General features: G+C 38.5%; 1 protein-coding gene across 1 annotated transcript; it reads left to right on the top strand.

Moving 5' to 3' along the window:
- Positions 1-84: 84 nt before the first annotated feature.
- Positions 85-18,697, top strand: OSTF1 (osteoclast stimulating factor 1). The gene is made up of 10 exons (XM_084225543.1): positions 85-262; positions 10,029-10,075; positions 10,697-10,747; positions 10,831-10,894; positions 12,132-12,185; positions 12,712-12,819; positions 13,273-13,322; positions 13,438-13,516; positions 13,983-14,081; positions 16,270-18,697. The coding sequence occupies exons 1-10, from the start codon at positions 229-231 to the stop codon at positions 16,326-16,328; spliced, it is 645 nt and encodes a 214-aa protein (XP_084081669.1). The 5' UTR covers positions 85-228; the 3' UTR covers positions 16,329-18,697.
- The last annotated feature ends 2,403 nt before the right edge of the window (positions 18,698-21,100 follow it).

Here is a 21,100-nt window from a genome sequence, read left to right as displayed (position 1 = left end):
CTGGTCCCGCGGCGCGCGCGCTGATTGGCCGCGTGCCGGCCGGGGCCGGGGCAGCTCCCGCGGGGTGGGAGGGTCCGGCCGGGACCCGCCCTTCGTCCCGGCTCCTGCCGCCGCTGCCGCGCCGTGCCCGGGGACTGCCGGGCTTCGCACCGCCGCCTCTCACCGCGGGCCCGCGCCCGGGCAACCGATCACCTTCGCGCCGCTCCCCCGTCCGTGCTTAGGCCAGCCATGTCCAAGCCGCCACCTAAACCGGCCAAGCCAGGTGAGGGAAGGACAGAGGGGCCTGGCCCGTCCTCGCCGTGCGGGGCGCGACGCAGCCCGCTGCTGCTGACACGTGAATGGCTTGGGTTTCGGGTCTGCGCTCTCAAACAGCCCGGGCGAGGGTGGGAGCGGGCATAGCCGTCCTTCCGCCCCGGACCGCACCCTGCCGCCATGAGCCTCGGCACCGCCGCCCTGCTGTCGGCGGGGAGGGCTGCCCCTCCCGTGGCTGGAAGGCAGCGGGGGCTGCCCTCGGCACCGTGTCTAGTCCGGACCCCGCGCCCGCTCTAGCTCGGGAGAAGCGTTGGGAGTGCCCCCCCAAGTCGGAGCCGTCGTCGAGGGACAGGCTTCCCGTGTCACAGGCTTGACAGAGCCCTCTTGCCCCTGCCCTCCTCGCCTGCAGCGCGTAGCCGCGGTGGCCGGCGATCGCACTTGGCGTCGTGGCGTGCCCGGCCGGCGGTGTCCGTCCGGGAGCTACTTGCGTAGCCTGAAATGCGCAGGAAGCCTTTTAGCCTTTTAAGAAACAGCGCTGAAGTGCTCTGAGACATGTCTCGTGATTGCACGGATTGGCGATATATTAACGCATAAAATCGGTTTTATAGTATAGTTGCATGCAACATTCTTCATCTTTAAAGATGGAATCCACTGTTGTCCTTGCAGGACTCCTAACAACCAAACTCTAAATGTGCTCTTCGACATTCAGGTGTCAATGTGCGCATCACCCTTTCTAGTGCATTTTGTCCTCAATGTATAAGGTATTGCTCCTGTGTTTTTTTTCAGAAAAATTTACTGCAAAGCCGATTTTCTTAAAAAAATAATACTCACCATAGCTTTTTCTAAAAATAAACTGAAAAGCCATTGGAAGTTGCACAGTTTTAAATCTTAGAATAGAAATGGCATTTTTCAGGTAAATATACATTCTTCTCTCTTAAATTTAACCATTAGCTTTAGGGTTTGAGGTTTTTTTAAGTAAGGAATTTATCTGGAAAATCTAATGGCTATTTATCATATTTTTGTATCATCTGTCACTGTAAAAGCTTAAATTCTTACTTAGAAATTAAAAATCCACTGTGATGTCTCCCAAACCAGGATTATCTGATCCCTAACTACATCCAGACTTCAGGGTTTTTTTGCACTTGGAATACTGTTTGAAATGCCGATGTAAAAAAAAAAATAATGCTTAGCCTAATTGAGTATTTTAACTAGACAGCTTATAAAACAGATTTTTAATTTGAAGTCACGTAAATCAAACAAGTTTAGACCATTTAAACCATCAGTCTCATCCTGCCTGCAGAATTAAAATCTGCTAAAACTCTCTGGCTGTAATTTCATGCTCAGAGGAATTTCCTCTGCCCTGTAGTTTGCTAAGCTTATTTGAAAACAGCTTACTTGAAATTAAAAAGACAGTAATAAAAGCATTGCTGTTGTGGACTCTTACCAAAACCAGTCAGTACTGAGGAAATCTGCAGGCTTCTGAAAGGATGTGGTGTTTCACAGCTGAATGTGTATGAAAAATGGGATTTTCCCATGAAGTTGATAACTCAGTTTTCTGTTTTTCAAGAAGATGAGTCAAATTTAACATAAGATTCTTAAGGAGTTAGAGGCTGCAGCCCTCCCTAACTTAGAGGAGCTCTCAGACTGACTCAGATATGTTCTGTCTAATACTAGGTGTCTCTCCCTAGTTTGGTGGGGTGCAGTTTGTGGTGTGCTTGATCTGATAAAATGTGAACTGTCATCAAAAGGACAAGTTCCCTACCCCCACCACCCCTTTCTGTTCCATTTAGTTATGTGACAAGCTGATGGTGCTCTCAACTTTTTTATGCACAGTTATTTGTATGTCTGTGTAAGGTTATTTTTATGTCTGATGAACTTGCTGAGCTGGTTTACCAGCATGAGTGCTTGACACAGCAAAAGGAAATTTGTAGAAGGAAGACAAAGAAAGTAAGATTGTCTTGCTAATGACTTTCAGAGCTGATTGAGAGTAATAAGATTAATTTTTCCAAATCCCTGACTTTTTAGAAGAGGAAATTTTGCAGCATCTGTTGTGTCAGTTTTTTTTTCAAAGTAATTTTTCTGAAAGGGATTGCCTTCTACCATACTTCAAAATATCTCTGTAGTTGCATGTCTGACTTCTGTATGTTAATACAGAATACAGATAATATACCTTTGATACTGTAATTGAATTCCTTAGGGTTATATATAGATGTTATTTAAAGACATAAATATGGGAACTCCATGTGGTGACATAGTTTCTACAGCAGTGGAGGGCTGTCTCTTTCGGTGGCATTTTGACTGCATTTGCTAGAATTTCTTGGTGCCTTTGGCCAAGGCGCCAAGCTGGGATGTTTTTTCTTCAGTGGTTATTAGGTATCAAGTCTATAAGCTCTGTCAGGAAATAGCAAGACTGCTTGCATTGCTTATGAATTGCTACAGTTCAGGACAGACAGGAGAGAAAATCAGACATTGGTTGCTGTCATCCATTCCTCTGTGTCTGGGAAATAAGAAGTGCAGATTAGACAGAGAGGGAGGGAAATATTTCAGTGGTGGGGAAGTGAAAATATATAGTGAAAAAAAGTTACTTTTTAAAACACTTAGTCTTCACTGCTCAACTCAAGGATTTTGGACCTGAGTTTAGTGCTTTAAAAGAGATGATATGAAGGGGGAAAACCAACTAGCTGTGACACTTGTCATTTTCTTCAGTACATGAGAGGATTTTTTCTGACAGATTGCTTTTTTGTAAATCCTCTGTGTGCACAGCACATAAGGATTTCAGTTACAGAGAGATGGTTTTGACATCAACATATGTTAGACAATTGTGTTTGTGAACACTTGAGCTAGTCTTTCGGGTCTGTAGTCAGCCCTTGGGTGAGGGGACAAGATTGTTTATAGAAACTCTAAATATCTTTTAGTTTATAGTGTTTTGATGCTTTTTTTTTAAGAAGTGCTTTGCTTTTCTTGTGTAACTCTGCATTGTTATTGTTTTCTAGCTGTAGTTTTTGTTTAGACTCACTATCAAAAATAAAATGGAATGGAGTGGATGTTGAAAATAGCAGAAACATACTTTTTTTCTGTCAGCATTATGCAAGAGTAGGGTTTCCCCTCCATCTTTTAAGAAATCTGTTGATGTCTCAAACTACATTATTCTTTGCAGTGTCCATATCATATTGGATATTAATCCTGTTTACAAACAGGATTATTAAGTCCTTTGGATTTGATGAGCTTTAATGGCTTCTGCTTAGTTGTCTGTTACTTAAGCAGTGTTTTCTTCAAGAGTGCTAACTGTCTGGTGATGTCTTTTTGATTAGAGCCTTATATAGTGTGCAGCAAAAGCTTTTGGGGAGATGAAAGGGGTGTACTGATATTTTTAAAAAATCTTACTTTCATGTTCACGGTAAGGTTTGTTGATCCTGGCCTAGAGTTGAGACAACATTTATATTCTATAGAGAAAGACCAGCCTTTGTACCAAGGAAATTAGAGTATAAATTACTCCAGTTGAGAGGGAGGCAGAAGGAAACATAAGGACTTAGCATAAAAGGTTGCTACCTCAATGCAGTTTTGTTGACTTTTCTTCCATTAGTAGCCATCAGAGTTAAAAGTAGAATTCTTGACATAAATACTTAGTTTGAGTCATAAACAAGTTCACCTCAATTTTAAGATGAAGTAGGAGCTATAACAGCATTTGCAGGAGCAGAACACTGGCATTGAGTCACATGCCTAAGCGGCTTAAATTTGACATAAGTGATGGTGGTTTGGGTTTCTTCTGTATTCAGAGAAAGGTTTCTGTTAGTTAGGAAGATGTGAGCGTGTGGATGTGGGGAGTTATACTGCAATCATGAGGTCTGAGGGGAGAAGAACATCAGAGAAACAATTAAACAGTTCCCAGTCTGCTTTCAATATGAATTCTAAACTTTCATTTCAGACTTCAAACCCTCTTATTTTACTGCAAGTTGCTGGGACCTCCATCAAGCTTCCTGCAAGTGAAGGCATGCTGGTATTCATAAAAATAAAATTGATAAAAAACAGAGGATTTCAGCATCAGGCTATGACAGTAACAGTGTGTTCTCTTATATTTTCTATGGGAATATTTTTACTTCTGATTTTCTCTTAACAAAATGACATTCGTTCCTTCCATTCCAGATACTGATCAATGCAGTTCATGATTGTTCCTGGATGCCTCACTTTGTCATCTAGGCTGGCACCAGTCTAACCTTCATATTTTTTAGTATGCCCTTCCCCCCTCCCCCAACATGTATTCGCTGTGTTCACTTCCTCTTTCTGGTAAACGTTACTTAGAAGTTGAAGATGGTTCTCTAAACACTGGGGACTCCACCTTTTTCTGTGTCCGTTGTGGCAATCCTTAAATGCTATGTTGAACTCTGCTGTGCCAAAGTACAAACAGCACTCCTATAAAAAGTATTTCCAATACTTCTGAACCTGTTTGTAGACTTCTGTGCAAAGCATCTTGTTTTCCAATTCTGAATGCTACAGGCTTGGGGCAGATAGGCTAGAAAGCTTCCTGGAGGAAAAGGAGCGGAGGGTGTTGGCCAACAGCTGGCTGAGTATGAGCCATCCCAAGTAGCCAGTAAGGCCACTGGCATCCTGGCCTGCGTGAAATGTGGTGTGGGCAGCAGACAGACCTGTCCCCCTGTATTGGGTGGTGAGGCTGCTCCTGAGGTCTTGCATCCATTTCTGCACCCCTCACTACTAAAAAGACATTGAGGTGCTGGAGAGAGTCCAGAGAAGGGCAGTGGAGCTGGTGAAGGGTCTGGTGAGTAGGTGGTACAAGCTGAGGGAGCTGGGGGTTTTTATCCTGGAGGAAAGCAGTCTGGGGGGCTCTTGTTGCTTTCTGTGTCTATCTGAAGAGAGGTTGTACAAAGGTGTGTGCTTTTCTCTTGTCCCAAGTGACAAGTGATAGGATGAGAGAAAATGGCCTCAAGTTGTGCCGTGGAAGTTTAGGTTTGATATTAAGGAAAATTTAGTCACTGAAAGTGTGGTATTGGAACGGGCTTTGCATATTTTCACCTTTTTGGCCATTTGCTACAGGTAGGAGTTCAAGTTAGTTGTTTTCAATCAAGTTGCTGCTTGAGTAACTGATTCTGAACTATTTCTGTCTAGCGTTATGGCAGCAAGGAGAAAGGTGGCCGAGGAGAGCCCAGGATTAGCTGGAACCGTTTAAGACATTGACAGACTTGTGGTTTTTTTAACTAACTGTAGATAACCACAGTAAATTCTGATTCTCTACAGCACAGAGATTATCCCTCTGTGTACTGTAGGCACTGAGAATGCTTTGTGACATGCAGTGAGTCAGCTCATCTTGAGTTACTTATTCTGATTTTTATGATAGTCTTGAGCTACTCAGTCTTTATATAGCTAATGAAAAGATGCTGCATCAGGATCAATATCTGATTAGTAGTGCCTTATTCGAGTCAGTGAGATTTGATTATGGCTCTCTATAGCAGATGCTAACAAAAGACTCATATCAGTCCAGTGGGGCCAAGCCTTGGTAGCTCCTGTGAACATTGACCTACCACCATCATTATTTTGCTTAAAATATGCGTGTTTTGAAGCAAGGACTGTGTTGGGGTGGTTTTGTGTTTGAGGACATGATATTAATTGACAGCGAATGAAATTTCATTATCTCCCCTTTGGTGCTGAAATTTCAGCCTAACACAAATACCTAAGTAAGTAATGCCATGCAGGAATAGGTTGTTTTTTGATTTTTTTCTTTTTTAGTTTTTCATTAGGTGGGTTGAAAGCAAATCAGAGAGTGGAGAATGTTTGGTGGTGGAGGGTATTTTAATGCTAATGTGTGTGGCGGTTTAGAGAAGCTAGAGTAAAAGAACAGAAAGGAAGTGGGGAAAAAACGTCACTATGAGAGAAACAGTAACTCTTAGTTGCTGCGCTCCTTACTTAGCACTTCCATAGAAGCAGTCTTCTGTTAATGATAGTGCGCTTCATTAAGAAGAGACCTCAAAGTTGTAAGAAGAAAACAAAAATCTTTCAGTCTTTTTAGAAAATGGTGTTTTGGTTTTGTGAGGTCTTTTTATTACTTAGCATTAGGAAGCAGTGCTAGTATCTCTCTTCAGTACCTATCAGAAGCTGCATGTTTAAGCTGTTATTACTGTTTAGTTTCTCTGTTTCATTGCTTCTATGCACTTAGCAGGGAAACAATCCCCTTGGAATTATGAGTTGCATGTTTCTCTTCCTCAGAAAAGCTGGATAAGTTTATAGGTAAGTTATTAAAAATAAATTAAAAGATGTGGGGTCAGCCCAACCTGACATTAGTTTTATGTTGCTAGCTACAGAGAGTGGAGGTTTGTATGCTAAGAGTATTTGTATCTATTTAGTATGTATAATAAGTTACTCTTTTTGCTTGTCAAGTAGTTGTTTTGCAGATGTTTAATGCAAATTCCATAAGGAGGGAGAAGACAGTCTTATGACTAAAGTTTGTGGTTTGTGAGACTAAAATATTACTGTTGAATGTCTCAAATTTGCAAAAACAGGGTGTGCTTTGTTGATGGTGTGGAAGATCAGGTGAAGAGAGCATGAGCTCCAGGGGGTGACAACAACAAATCAACCCGTGTTTATCAAGAAACTGAGGTTTGAGGCAGATACGTGAAGAGGCCTCTGTGTTCTCATGTCTTCCCTTACTCAGCTGTCTCAGGTGTGAAAGCTCCCTTCTGTGGGGAAGGTGTCAGACATTCACACTAAGCCTGAAGGTATTCATACCTGCTAGTGGGATATAACTAGCTCAACTAGGCTGACTTGAAAGGCAGCTGTCATATCTTAGAAGGTGCCATAAACCATCTAGGCCCCAGACCAATTTCTGAGGCCTTCCACCAGAGAGAACTGCAGATGATCCACAGTGTTATATCAGAGAGCATTAATTTCTTCCCCCCCCCCCTTGGAGATACCTGGGCATTCCCACCTGAACCTGACCATGTGATAATACGTTTAACTTCATGCTTCATGGGATTTTCCCTATGGATCAAGGTTGTGGCCATCACTTTGATGTGGACATCAACATTGCTAGTCTTGTCACTGGGTCCATGGGTGGTGATATCTTTCTTTCTGTATTTCTTCTCCTAAATTCTTCTGGAAATATATTGTAAATCAGATGAAAAAATTCCAGTTAAGGCCTTAGTAAATGCCCTATATCTGGTTAAGTTAAAGCTGGCTAAGTTAAAGTTTCTGAAGTGCCTTAGTTTGTCTGGATTTTGCTTTAAAATTTGCCAAGTACCTAATTCTACGTTAGTGTTCTGCAAATTTGCATGTAAAAGTTTGTTATTGAAGATTTTTGTTGTTTCTCCTGTACACCGCTCTAAATGACTCAACCTTCCCCTAAACCCACTGAGCAGACAAGGGCATAACAGGGCTGAAAAGAAGACCCCTTTGAATCTGTGCTTAGAAAAAGATTTGTTGTGGGACATATCACTGCCCTGTGCTTCCATGTACTCCACAGATGTGATAGCTTTAGAAAATGTGTTGGCACATATGCAGTACGTTAGTATGAAAGATGCATGAAACACACAAATGCACGTTTCTCCTTTTCCCTGTCTTCTGCCATCTTCTCATTTCCCCTTTTAATATTTCTTACTCTTCCCTTTTGTTGTCCATTTCCTCCTCTTACTCACATTAAACACTGAAGATCAGTTCATGATGGTTGTAGTCTCCATAGTTGTTAGTGTGCAGTTCTGTCTTTTGGTTTTGTGTCTTCTGTGTGAGAAAGCCAAGGAGGAGGATCAGTACTCCTATCTTCCATCCTGTTGTGTCATCTCTTGTTCTTTGTTCTTTTCTTTTTTTTCTTTCTTTTTTTTTTTGTCATTGTTGCTTAGCTTCTCCACAGCTGCAGTTCATCTTTCATGCTAAAGCTCTTTGATCCAGGATACATTACTGTGTGCTGTCCTTGTTCATCATCTTTGTATAGGTAATAAACATCACTCAGGTTTCATTCTTTTTAGCAGTTGCCACAGTTGGAAGTATTTTGTTTCTGGGACAAAGGTTTGAGAGAAATGTTGGACCTTTTATGTCTAGGAAATGGCTGCTGTGTGAAAGAGAGAATCAACCAATAAAGCCAAACTGAATTCCTGTTATTAAAAATTAGGAACTGGAGGAGCAATTACATATTGGGAAAAAAATTATATACAGTATCTACATGCACTTGGCAAAGTGTTTACACATATTCATCTTATTTTTTAGTTTTATGTACACTTAGTCACAAAAAAGCCTGAGAATAGAGAACCACATAAATGTCTTGCTTAGTTGTTATGCCTTGGCAAGTGTACCTTGGCATTACTGTTGCTAGGGAATATCCAGAGGCTTTTTAAAATATAGTTTAAGAGCCGCCCCAAGGGATGCTGCAAAATTGCAGTTGGGTACCATCCTCTTTTCTCAAGGTGGTCAGCATATTTACCTCCAGAATCTTGTTTCTAAAGCCCTTAAGTTAACATTCTAAAATGATCACTTTTTTGGGTAGGATTTTAGATACTGGGATAATAAAGACTACATCTAAAAAAAAAAAAAAAAAAAAAAAAAAAAAGGACAAAATTCTAGAGATGTTGGTTTTCTTAATTAGAAATGTAAAGGCTTATTCTTGAGACCTACCCTGTCTTTACTTGTTTATCTCCATTTAATAAACAACAGGAAACATTGCATGGGTACACTTTATTTTATTACTTTGATAGTAAGTTCATTAGTTTCTCTGAGTACACAAAATAGCCTGGACCTAATGTGACCTAAGTAACACATTCTCTTGATGGATCAAACGCTGCAATTTTATACAAGTTAATCTGTATAAACACATATAGTGTAAGAACCTGTGTGTAACCTACACTTGCAAACTTAGAACATTTAAAAGTAAATAAACCTACATACTTAAGACTTCAGATACCTAAAAGTAAACAAGACAGAACTGCCTAATATATTCCTCTAGTAAGTCAAATGGACTCCAGCAGTTCGACTGATTAAATTATGTAACATACATGTTTTTCTATATTTGTGCTTTCTCTTTGTGCTCTTGAAATGTACCTTTTGAATTTTTAAAAAAAGCTTGTAGGGAACTTTATTTTGCAGTTTATGCAATTTAATTTGAACCTCTCTGCATTAAGGTTATTTTTTCTTGGCTTGAATACTACTGTCAGTCCCTTCCAAAGTGCCCTATTAAAACATCTGTTAGCCGCTTTCTGGAATTGCAAACCATTTTAAGCCTCTGAATAGAACAGGGCATCAGTTGTACATTAAATAGGACTTTGTGACCATTTGTAATTTTTCTTTATGAGTTCTGTATTACTGCATTATTTTCCTAATTATGACTGCAAGTAAGTGTAAGAACATGGTGGCATTGGTCATGGGTTTGTTTCTTTCTTCTTTTCTTAATTCTTTGTCATTTGACAGATTTGATGTTAGTAATAAAAGTACATACAGCATGTATGAGTGTGCAAGGGTATATATGAGTGAAATTACCCTTTTCCTCAGAAATCAATGACAGCACTTCTGTTGCCTGGTGAGCTATAAAGACTGCGTTAAGTGTGCAGAAGAGGCTACTTAGACATAACTGATCAAGTGGCCAGTTTTTTTCATAACCCATGTTGCTGGTTTTTTAACTCAGGCTGCTGAGTCTTTTCATCATGATTTTCTTTGATAGCACAAATTCATTCGGCAACTGGTGTTAAGCTTAAAGGAATGTCTTTGGATTTAAGGGCTGCATTGAAAGGCGTGGTACTGGTACTGACTTTTTAATTGGGTTTTTTGTTTTGTTTTTGTTTTTTTAGGGCAGGTTAAAGTATTCAGGGCCCTGTATACATTTGAGCCCAGAACGGTGAGTACATCTTTACTTCAGCAGTTTGGGAATCTTACTTCCAACCTTGTCCATAATATTTCTTCAATTCTGCTATTATTGGCATATTAGACTTACTGTACTGAATTTTTAATACACTGTTGATGGATAGTCATTCTTAATGTGAATAAAACTGTGAATCATAGTCACTTTTAAGAACAGCTCTGTTTAAAAGCAGCATGCTTTCTTCTGTAGTTACCTACAAACAAAGATCAGAAATCTTGAATAATTAGTTTTTTCTTCCAAAGACAGCAATGATAGTTGAGACCTAGGAGATCTGGAGAACTGGCACCAACCAAAAAGAATTCCCAAATGAAGTTGACAAACCTGAAAGATATTTCACTGCTTCCTTTGCTCAGTGCTCTGCACAGTTGGAAAGGCCACAGTCTTCCTGTGCTGTTAGGAAAGTTACTGATCCAGAAAGTTAGCTGTAAGCAAGTCAAACTATGGACTGTTAGGACGTTGTCTTGGTGATAGAGAATTCGAGTTATCATTCTTTTGAATGAAGAGGTGAATGTATTCTGACTTAGCCAGGCATTTGTTTTTCCTACATACACACATTCAGATATATTTGTTTACTTCTTTTTTTTATTATTTTTTAAGCCAGATGAACTGTACTTTGAAGAAGGAGATATCATTTACATCTCAGACATGGTGAGTCTAAGACGTTCCACACAGACTGAATATTTCTGAGATGCAATATATCCCATCTAAAATATTTTCCCTTTTCTCTGCAGAGTGATACAAATTGGTGGAAAGGAACTTGCAAAGGGAGAACTGGACTAATTCCAAGCAATTATGGTAAAGTCTAGAATATTTTTTATTTGGCAAGATCATTCACAATTAAAGGAAATCACTAAATAAAAAGACATCATCTCAAAAATAGACCAAAGTAGTGGTACTTAACAATACTCCACCATGTATTTCAGAATACATCCATCTGCAGTACCAGTTACCAGTGGTAACCACTGTAGGTACCACTACATCAGCAGTGGACAAGCTGTCTTGTGTTTTTATAACCTAGGGACAGCTTGAGTTTGCCAAGTGTTCATGTTTCTGGTTATGCTCTTAAGAGATACTGAGACACTCTCAGTTTTGAGGGGAAGAACACTTGGATCTAAAGGATGGAGTTTCGCTTGCCTTTTGTTGTTTTTCTAGTGAATATATTCTTCCACAGAAAATGTTCGTTTCTTGGGGTTTGCACCACGTTAAATATCCCGTATGTGTTTGAACTGAGTAGAAACTGCTTTTTTAGATTCAACAAAAATCACTTTTAGAAGCCATGAGTGCAGACAACACAACACAATTCCTCCAAGTCCTGCCAGGAATTGTACACCAAATAGCAGTGTCTCATGACAGATTGCATCACAGCTGCCAATATGACTTAGGTTGATTCATGTTATCCCTTCTTCAGTAGGAGACATTATGGTAGCAATGCTCTTTTCCCCTGCCCTGTAGTTAGTAGAAATTATTAATAGAAATCTGTGGACTAGTCATTGAGGCTACATGAAATTTCACTTTAGTTTGTGACTTCCAAACTGACTCTACTCTTGCTGTCTGCCAGAGATCCAAGGTCATGCACTGTTAATATGCAAGAAGACTAATTTATAGATGATGCATATCTACATTCAAATTTCTTTTGAATATTGAAGTGAATATTTAAACCCAACAATCTATTAATTCATGTTCCCATTGAGATTATTTGTAAAGCTTCAATTTTAGACCAGGATTGGGATGGTGTCTCTGTCCGCACATTTGTAAAAATTCCATGTATAAGCAGAACAGAAACTTTTGCAGACCTTCAGAACGAGTACTAGGAACACATCTTCTGATTTAGACCAGTTGTGCAATGTGATGCTGTTTGAAGTTTTCACAAGGTTTTCTCTGAATTAGTTTCCCATACACTGGAAATTAAAGTGAATCTCACTAGTCTGTCACTAACAAATCTCTTTTCATTTTAGAGTCAAATATGTTTTGTTTCCACACAGGTTTCAAGTACATGTTTCAGAAGTAGTTAAAATTTACTCTTTTGTTTCAGTGGCAGAGCAAGCGGAGTCTATTGATAATCCACTGCATGAAGCTGCCAAACGAGGTATGTTTGGTGTTTCAGTTGTGTGATTCCAAAGGATGATTTGCTTGTTTTCTACTGTAGTAGTAGTAGTAGTAGTAGTAATACTACTAATACTACTACTACTAAGAAGAAGAAGAATTAAGATGTTCTTCCTGTTTTGGTTATCTTGTTTCTTGAGCACCAAAAAAATTACCAGTTATCTGGTAAGTTTTACAGCTTTGAAAAGGTGAGATACTGCCTGGTGGAATTGCTGCTCTGTTTATACACAGAGGAATAGTGGTACCATCCATTGAGCTACACAGGGATCTAAAGGTATTCTGGGAATGGAAGAAAAGATATTTGATACGGGTTGGTATGACTTTGTCATGATTTGTTATGACTAGGTATGAGTGGTTGTTCAGGGAATTAAGAATATTGCTGCTAATCACTTCCTCTCTTCACAAGTTCATGGGAGGACTGACACCATTTAGAAAGTACTATTTACCTGAAATGGTTCTTTTAACTTTCCAAAGAAAAAACCATAATCAAAACTGATTTTGTCTTTCAGGCAACCTGAGCTGGTTGAGAGAGTGTTTGGATAATCGAGTCGGTGTCAATGGGTTAGACAAAGCTGGAAACACTGCTCTGTATTGGGCATGCCATGGAGGCCATAAAGGTATCAGGGCATTAATTTGAAATTATTATTGTCTGGTTTTCTTGTTATGCTTGTTAGGCTGATTGATAAAATTGCAGTGCTAAATAATAAAGCCAGGGCTTTTTCAATGTAATCCTATTTTTTATTACTTTAATAAAAATCAGGCTAGGAGGTACGTTCAGCACCCTCAAGTGATGTGTGTTTTGTTGTTGCTGTTGAAGCAGGCATGCTCATTAGTGTAACTTAGAGGCAGAGTGGAAGAAAGATCAAAAAGAAATGCAGTATGATTTGGGGTATTTCATGCAGAAGCATTTTTTGTGACCAATTGTTGTTTGCCCAATGCAGTCTGATTTACAGATTTTCATTAGCTGATTTGATTGGTCTTTCATTCAATCTTAACTACAATGAATGCAAAAGTAGCATCATTCCTTTCCACTAAATTCTTCTCTTACTATCTCTCCCTGTTTTCTGCAGATGTAGTAGATGTCCTTCTTACCCAGGCAAACCTAGAGTTAAACCAACAGGTAGGTTGAACCCATAGACGCTTGGAGTAGAGGTGTGATATTATTCACCCTTGGTAGAAGCTGAAAGGTTTTTTGCTGCATTTTAATCCTGTTGCTTTTCCCTCTAACTCCACAGAACAAATTGGGAGACACAGCTTTGCATGCTGCTGCATGGAAAGGTTATGCAGATATTGTAGAGATGCTGCTGGAAAAGGGTAAAGATTTTTACCAAGGTTTCGACAATCTGTGTACAGAGTAGATTCCTGAATGTTGTTTAATTTGTATTTCTTAAGTGTTTCTATATAACTCGGGTACAGTCTTTGCGCAGCTCACCTGCCTGACTTGCAGGAAAAATCTTGCAGAAAATTCTGGCAGCTGTTTGGAAGGTAGACATCTTACCTCAAGATAATTTCATCCTGCTTTACAGACAAAATTAGGCACTTAAACCCCAGAACAGCAATGACATCTGCTTCTTAAAAAGGAAGAGCAGCCAGCAAGTTTCCTAAACAACTGTAGCTTATGCAAGAGCATCCATAGCTTTTGGTCTGCTTCAGAGCAGTCAGTAGCTCAGATTCCCTTGTCTATGACTGTTGTACCCACATTAGTAAAAGTCATATCATAATGGCATTGGTCGAGTAATAACTGGTATTGTGATTCACGATGAAACTTTTCTTCATGAAGGGGCAAGAACAGATCTGAAAAACAATGAGAAGAAACTGGCTTTAGATATGGCAACAAATGCAGCTTGTGCTTCCTTGCTTAAGAAGAAACAGAGTGCAGGTATTTTTGATTTTGTTTTTCTGATAATTTTACTTTTGGAGAATTAATACTTTAGCCAAATACCAATATACTGATAGCCATAAAAACCATTTGGGAGGTACATAGGCTAAGAATTGTGTTTGGAAGGGCTTGCTTGAGAGAGTTAGTGTAGAGCTATGGTAAGAAGATAGTTTATCATATGCCATGCTGCTGACTGAACACAAAATGCCACCTTATATCAGCAAGAAGCATAAGAGTTCAGAAGGTGTAAAAAAACTAAGGGAAGAGATGAAAATAGAAGACAAGCCCTTCAGACAAAATGAAAGCAAGGATGGAGACTACTTTAAAAGTAGCATACCAAAAGAGACAGGGTACAAGAATAAAACAATGTCCTGTCTTTCTCCACGTGCTTGTCTGTTCCTCCAGACTTAAGCCAAACAAGCACCAACATATGATCCTCCTTTGCTTACTGCTATTTTTTTTTTTAGTTTATTTCTATGTGTCTCTGAGTTACTGTCTAAAAGAGAAATAAAGAATGCTTTCAGGCGTTAATTAACATAGTCTCACTGCCTCCCACTGTCTTCATCTCTCCTAATAGTATGGTGTCCATGTCCAAAAAAGTTAAAGAGGCTATTTTAAACAGCTAAAGACTGAATTGTTCAGTATTGTGTAAGTACTATTATAAGTAGCTTTCAGGAGGCTGAAGTAAGGGTGGAAACACTAAGTGGAACAAGAAATTACTCAAAAACACAGGCAGGGTTACAGTCGAGTTTGGTGGGATATGCAGTACAGCAGTTGCATCCTCATAGGACTAGTGAGAACAGAGGGAATGCTTACCAGTAGGAGCCTAGAGGTTACGGTAATTAAAGGGAGGAATAGCTGACTGCAACTTGAGAAGGCCAGGAAGAGCAATTGTGGCAAAAATACTGTTCTGCTCTTTGGCAGAGGTAAAATTAGGATTTCCCAGAAACCTGGCAAATTATTTCTCCCAATCTTGGTTCTTAAGAAAGCGGTTTTAAAAAAGGGCCGACATTCTTCTGTCTGTGTGTATGTGTATGTCCATATATACATACACTCTTATATTTATATTAATATGTTTATATACATTCATTCATATATACTTTAAATATGTACATATAATATGTATTATATAATATTTTCCTGAAGTTACTTGATCCCTATTAGGAACACTTTGTTCATCTTTGCATGTTGACTGTAGGCACAGCTGTTTTCTCTCTTCTGATGTCCTAAGAATTATACTAATGTTTAATTTCCTGATGCTAAGTAACTAATCTACATAACTAATCTGCTTTTTCACTCCCTTTAAATTAATTTTGTTTCAATGACTTACTGATTTTTTGTCCTTAGTCACCTTGTCTATCACTAGTCTCTGGTAATTTCACTTCCTGTCTTTTTTTGCTTGCCTTGATATAACAGCTGATATTCTCAGTCTAACTGCGGTTTCAGTATTAGCATCCTTGTTCATTTTTCTGTCTTAACCTGGCCTTTTATAATACCTCTGACACCACTGATCTGTGTACTTTTTTCACATTTTGTATTTTCTTGGTTATTTTCACTAATTTAATTTTTCTGTCTCTTGTGTCTGCATTTAAGTATTTCCAATGTCTGGATGTGAAACGTTGGCCTTTTTCAGAGATTCACTTCTATATCAGCAGTCATCTCTCCCTTGTTCCTGTTTTCATATGGCTTCTATCATAGTCCATCTCTAAAACTGTTTTATTGGAGGAAGCTTTCTTTCTCTCCACTTCAATGTTCAGATTTATGTTTTACACATACAGATGGATATTCAAATGTCAGTTGCTGAAGTACATTCTAAAAAATTAAAATTATTAAAATATGTCACAGAAATATAAAAAGGTTGTGTTAAGTGTGCTGCTAAACAGGGAAGCAGATGAATTGTACAGAAGAAATGTAATTTGTACTTTCTTGAAATATGGCCCCTTGAGCACAAGGCTCTGCAATTTCTTCCTGTTCTCTCGTTGCTGCTTCTCCTCCTAAAAATGAGAAACATTTTTTTTACTTCGATTTTTTTTCCCAAAATGGTTGAGCAGGTTCATTCTAAACTTACTCATTTTTCTTGTTCCAGAAATGCAGGATAACATGGTTATCACTTCTGTGAATTATGTCAGTCTTGTTACCTCTATGCCTGGTATTTTCAGTATTCTTTTAAAATTTTGTTTCTTTCCAGGTACAGTCCGAACATTGAGTAATGCAGAGGAATACCTTGATGATGAAGACTCCGATTAGCTTTTTTAATTCTGTATGGAAAACTATAACTTGCATTGTCTATGTTATTTTCAAAACATATCTTCACAACTGTAAAATATCTCACTTAGAGTATCGCAATATAGCATATTAATAAGAGGGTGAAATCATGCTTTGCAAAGGAATAATCTTCATGTAGCCAGAAGATGTCACATTTTAAGTTGGAGTTCCTTTTTGGAATTAACACAGAGAAAGTGTGGCACACCTTTATCACTGAATATGGCAGAGGACCATCTTCTAAACTCACAGGTTTCATCTCAGGCCTTCCCAGCAAGTGCCTTGTATCTCTGGAATACTGAAAGGTCCATGTAGGACAGCAGGACCCCACTGCTAACATTTCCCCAAATCCCCCTGGGTATATGTTCGTCATGCAGCTAATACTGACAGTCAGTACTGGCTGGCAGGCATAAATGGAGATGCTATCACAGAGAGGGGCAATTGTTTGTCCTCATGGGAGACAGCATTGCAAGGTTTGATTTTTAATTTTGGTAAAATTTTTTCCCTTCCTTCCTCCATGCCTCTAAAGTGAGGTGCAAAATGACCTGAGACAATCTGCCTCAGGAATGCTTTGTCTTCTCTATTGCTGTGGGCCCAGTTCCTGAAATGTAACACACGTGAGAGGCTTTCTTAAGTCAGGTTGGCTTTAGAAATTCACTTGGACTTTGTAGCTTGATTATTTTGCTTTTTGAACTGTATTATGCTGAAACTATTTGTAGTGAAAGGAAGACAGAATATTTTTCTATTTATCCTGCCTAAAAATTTTTAATACTGATCTTTGCTTTTGTTTTTTTGCAAGTGCTCTTATGTCTTGTCCTAAATTACCTCAAAGTTTAAGTGTGTTAGAAGTAATGAGGGAAGATGTGCATCAAATATACCACAGGGATCTTTAGAAGAGACACCTGAAGCTGAATAAACATTTTTAAAATGTATTGCTGCTTCCTGTGGATTAAAGGAAAATGGAAAATAAATTCAGCTACTTTCAAGTTTCCCTGCAGAGTTAAAAAATAACTTCCTTCAGATTGCTCAAGTAGCTGTAGCAGAATATTGCACATTACTGAGAGATACTTTCTTATTGTGATGGTAAGTAAATGTTACAAGTATTTGAGATACAATCTCATTTTCAAATTTTTGTTCCTAACTTCTCTATTAGAGACTTCTGACAAATTCGTTCTAACACAGCAGTCTGTGATACTAAAACAAAACCAAAAAATAGAGAAAAAAAGGGACAAAAAAAAAAAGCTCTTGTGAAAGACTGGGGATAAATGAAAAGACTGGGGATAAATGAAAATCACACTAAGTATTTAAGAGATTTTAAAAAGTTTAGAGCACTCCTAATTTCCCATTTTTAAAAATACATTGAGCCAGATTTTTATTTTTATCGTCCTGCAAAGAACTAGATGCCAGTAAAGCTTGTTAAGCTCTTATCAAAGAGGACAGTGTTTGATTGACCAGAACTGTTTAAGATGGGGACATTGCACAAGCACTCATCTTCAGATGTAATTCTAGACTGTGTAAATGTTAAAACCATAGGACAAATGTTTTAGCCCTATGCAATGGTATGGTTAAATGAACAATGATGTATTATTTTGTGTGAACTTGAAGATCCTAGAGGGAAAGAAATAAAAAACAAAGCCACCAATTTTTTCTCTCTAGCTTTCATTAGAACAGCTGTTGAACATAACTCATTATATTTAAGACTGTTCTGCTTCACATTTAATCAGCCAGCTCTTTTCCTAGCTCAGCCTTTTATCATAGTTAAACTACGTGTTATGCTGCATACTGTTGATTAAAATTATGCAATTTCAAAGTGCAACTATAAAGTCCTGTAATGAGAGGCAAGACGGTTCAGGTATTTGTTACATGAGTCTTTTTCCTGCAAAAACAAAGCTCACAAACTTAAAATTTTCAGTGTCACAGGACATGGAGGGAATGGCTCGTCACTGTTTTTTCTGTGGAGCTTTGGAGGCGGAGTCTGTATTCATAAATAACTAATGTAATGTCTTCTGCTGCCACGGGTTCAGCAGCCTACAAGGAAGAAGTTATGCTCACGTCTATGCAGTTAACAGCTGCCAGAAGACCCTGTGTTCTTCTGCAGACAGATCCAAGTGCTGCGTAGGAATTGTGACAGAAGCACAAGTTGAGTGCAAGGATTGCATCCAGAGTCTTGCCGGAGTGTCCTGAAGGAAGCACATTTACATCACAGGCACCTAGGGAGTGCTATCATTTGTTTCCAGGACCAAAGTTACTGCTTTTTGTTTTTTCCCGCAACTTTGTTTTTCTTTATGAAACTGTCTATTCATCTTGTGAAATACAAATCACTGTGAAAGCTTTCAGGCAATAAATTACTTTTTGTCTAACTCAAGGAGTAAAGTTTCGATTTAAAAAAAAAATATAACAAACACAACAATAACTTTTAAAAAAAATCAATAAACCCCAAAACAAATGTCACACTAAATATTTAAACTGATTGGCCCATTTTCTAACAAAGTCTCCAGCTTTGAACACTGACTTCTTATTTTTGAAGATTTTTTTTTAATGTATTTCTTATGTTTGAGTTTTATATCAAGGACCAAAGATTGTTGAAAGTAAGTTAGCCTGACCTTGTGGTCATTTTATTTACATGCTACAAAGGCAGATGTTTGAGCATGCAGCACACATGAAAATTAAATTTTTGATTGCAGCCATTGCCACCTTCTAAGGAAACTATTGAAACACCATGGAACAGAGTAACAAATAATGGGCCATCAGTCATCTTCTTCATGAGACAGATAAAAGCTGAAGTTACTAGAAGTGTTTCAGGACAATATTAGTCACCTGAATTTTGATCTTGTCAGGAGACAAGCAGAAATTAAAAAAAAAAAAAAGAAAAAAAAAACAAAACAAATGTCTTACAGCTAAATGAAATTACAGCCGGAGTAAGCTGATACAACATGATACTAGTTATGCAAACCTGCTTGCTCCCCCTACTTTTCTTCAATGTTTGTACCACTACACTTATTTAAATTTAAAACTTTTTCCAAAGGCAGGTACATCAGACGTGTAACAATAAGAAAAAGGGGATTTCAGAACAGTGAAAGGAAAGTTTTCAAGCTCATGGTATCTTAAAACTGAACATTGAAGGATTATTCTGTCTTTCATACTTCTGGTTGAAATAATGTGTTTGCGTTTCTATTGAAAATCAGCTGTGTTCCTGTCAGAAATTTTGTGCTGTTAGGGAACAGAAATTGTTTGGATTGATTTGAGGCTCTTTGAAACAAAATTAGTAAATTTTCTGTTGGCTTCATCAGAGGAATCACATGTCTGATCCCTGTTTTATAGAAGGGAAAAATGGGACATTTCTTGCATTGTCTTTAGTATAGTTATTGGATTCCTGATACATTTTCAAGTTAGTATATTGTTTTTCTAAGACAAAGTCCATCTTATTGAATTCCACTCTTACATATCCCATCACCTGAAATGTAATTTGCCTAAAACAGAACAAGCAGAAATGGTTTTGAAGAACTTGGAACAGACATCTTCATAAGAAATTATTTTGATGCAAAAGCAATGTCCTAATTCGCTAAATAAATAAAAAGGTAAGAGCTGGGTTGGTCTTGTTTGGTTGGGCTTTTTTTGAAGCTATACATTAAACCAACAGAAGCTAAAAATAATACTACAAGAGCAATTCAGAAAAAAGTGATTTTACATCACTAGTTCTGGAACAAAATGTGGATTGGTGATAGTGTCTGCCTGTGGCAGAAAAAAACTACCAAGTGCCCATTTACCTGATGCCTGTTGTTTCCCAGCTGAAAGTTGATGCTGAAGATGATGTGTCCCACCTGCAGCCTTTTCTAGAAAGCCACATCATTCTTTAATCCTCCTGCCAAGGTTAGTGGTCCTCCTTTGAGCTCTGTAGAGCAGTCCATAGAACACCCTTCTCCTGGAAGACATTCCTCTGTGACATTGTGACATTGCTAACCTGTGAGCAATGCCACTGGAAAAAGTGTGGTACAGCTAATGTTCACCCTTACAGTAACAAAAACAGGGTTGTGAGCAAATCCTGAAACCAGAGGCTGAAGGAATCTCTTGCAGAGATAATGGTAATTTAGGTGGGATTTTTAAAGTAAATGTGCAGCAGAACAGAACTTGGCAGAGTGCCAGCACTCAGCTGGTACATGTGTCAAATTTATGCAGAGAGGAAAGGGTCTGTAACTTGCGCTGTTCCCTTATGAGTTGCTCCTTTCCCTGAAATTTTGAAGCACACATAAGAGTAAATGTCTGTTTTATTCTTTCTTCCTCTTTATTTAGAGATGGACTTCCAACTTTAAGGAAATTTATTGAGATTTAATATAAACCAGGTATGAAGTCTCAAAGTGCCACAAGAAAATAGACATTTGGAATTTTCATATGGTCATATTTCTGATTTGAAATCTCAAGCAAGTCTCAAGAATCCAGGGAAGATACATTGGCAATGGAGGACCTCTGCTGTTAAGCTCAGCACATACCTGTATTAGTTTTCTTGATTTGCGTTGCTTAATATAGTATATTTTTGCTCACAGCTTTACTGCAGTCACACCACCAATTGACTTTATGTCTACAGGGACATAGTGAAATTAATGATCATCTTCAGTATGTCTTGACCATCTTCAGACCTGCTCAACATAAAATTAGAATCAAATGCTCATAATTCATATTCCACTTAATGTATCCTTCCTGTTCAGCAGACGTGTACAGCACAAGTAGTTTAATAGTGTTAGTAAATTACTCAGACTTCC

The sequence above is a fragment of the Fringilla coelebs genome (assembly GCF_963513975.1).
Source record: "Fringilla coelebs genome assembly, chromosome: Z".
In the NCBI taxonomy this organism is placed as follows: domain Eukaryota; kingdom Metazoa; phylum Chordata; class Aves; order Passeriformes; family Fringillidae; genus Fringilla; species Fringilla coelebs.
Note: the sequence above shows the minus strand (reverse complement) of the source record. Positions and strands in the feature narration are given on the sequence as shown.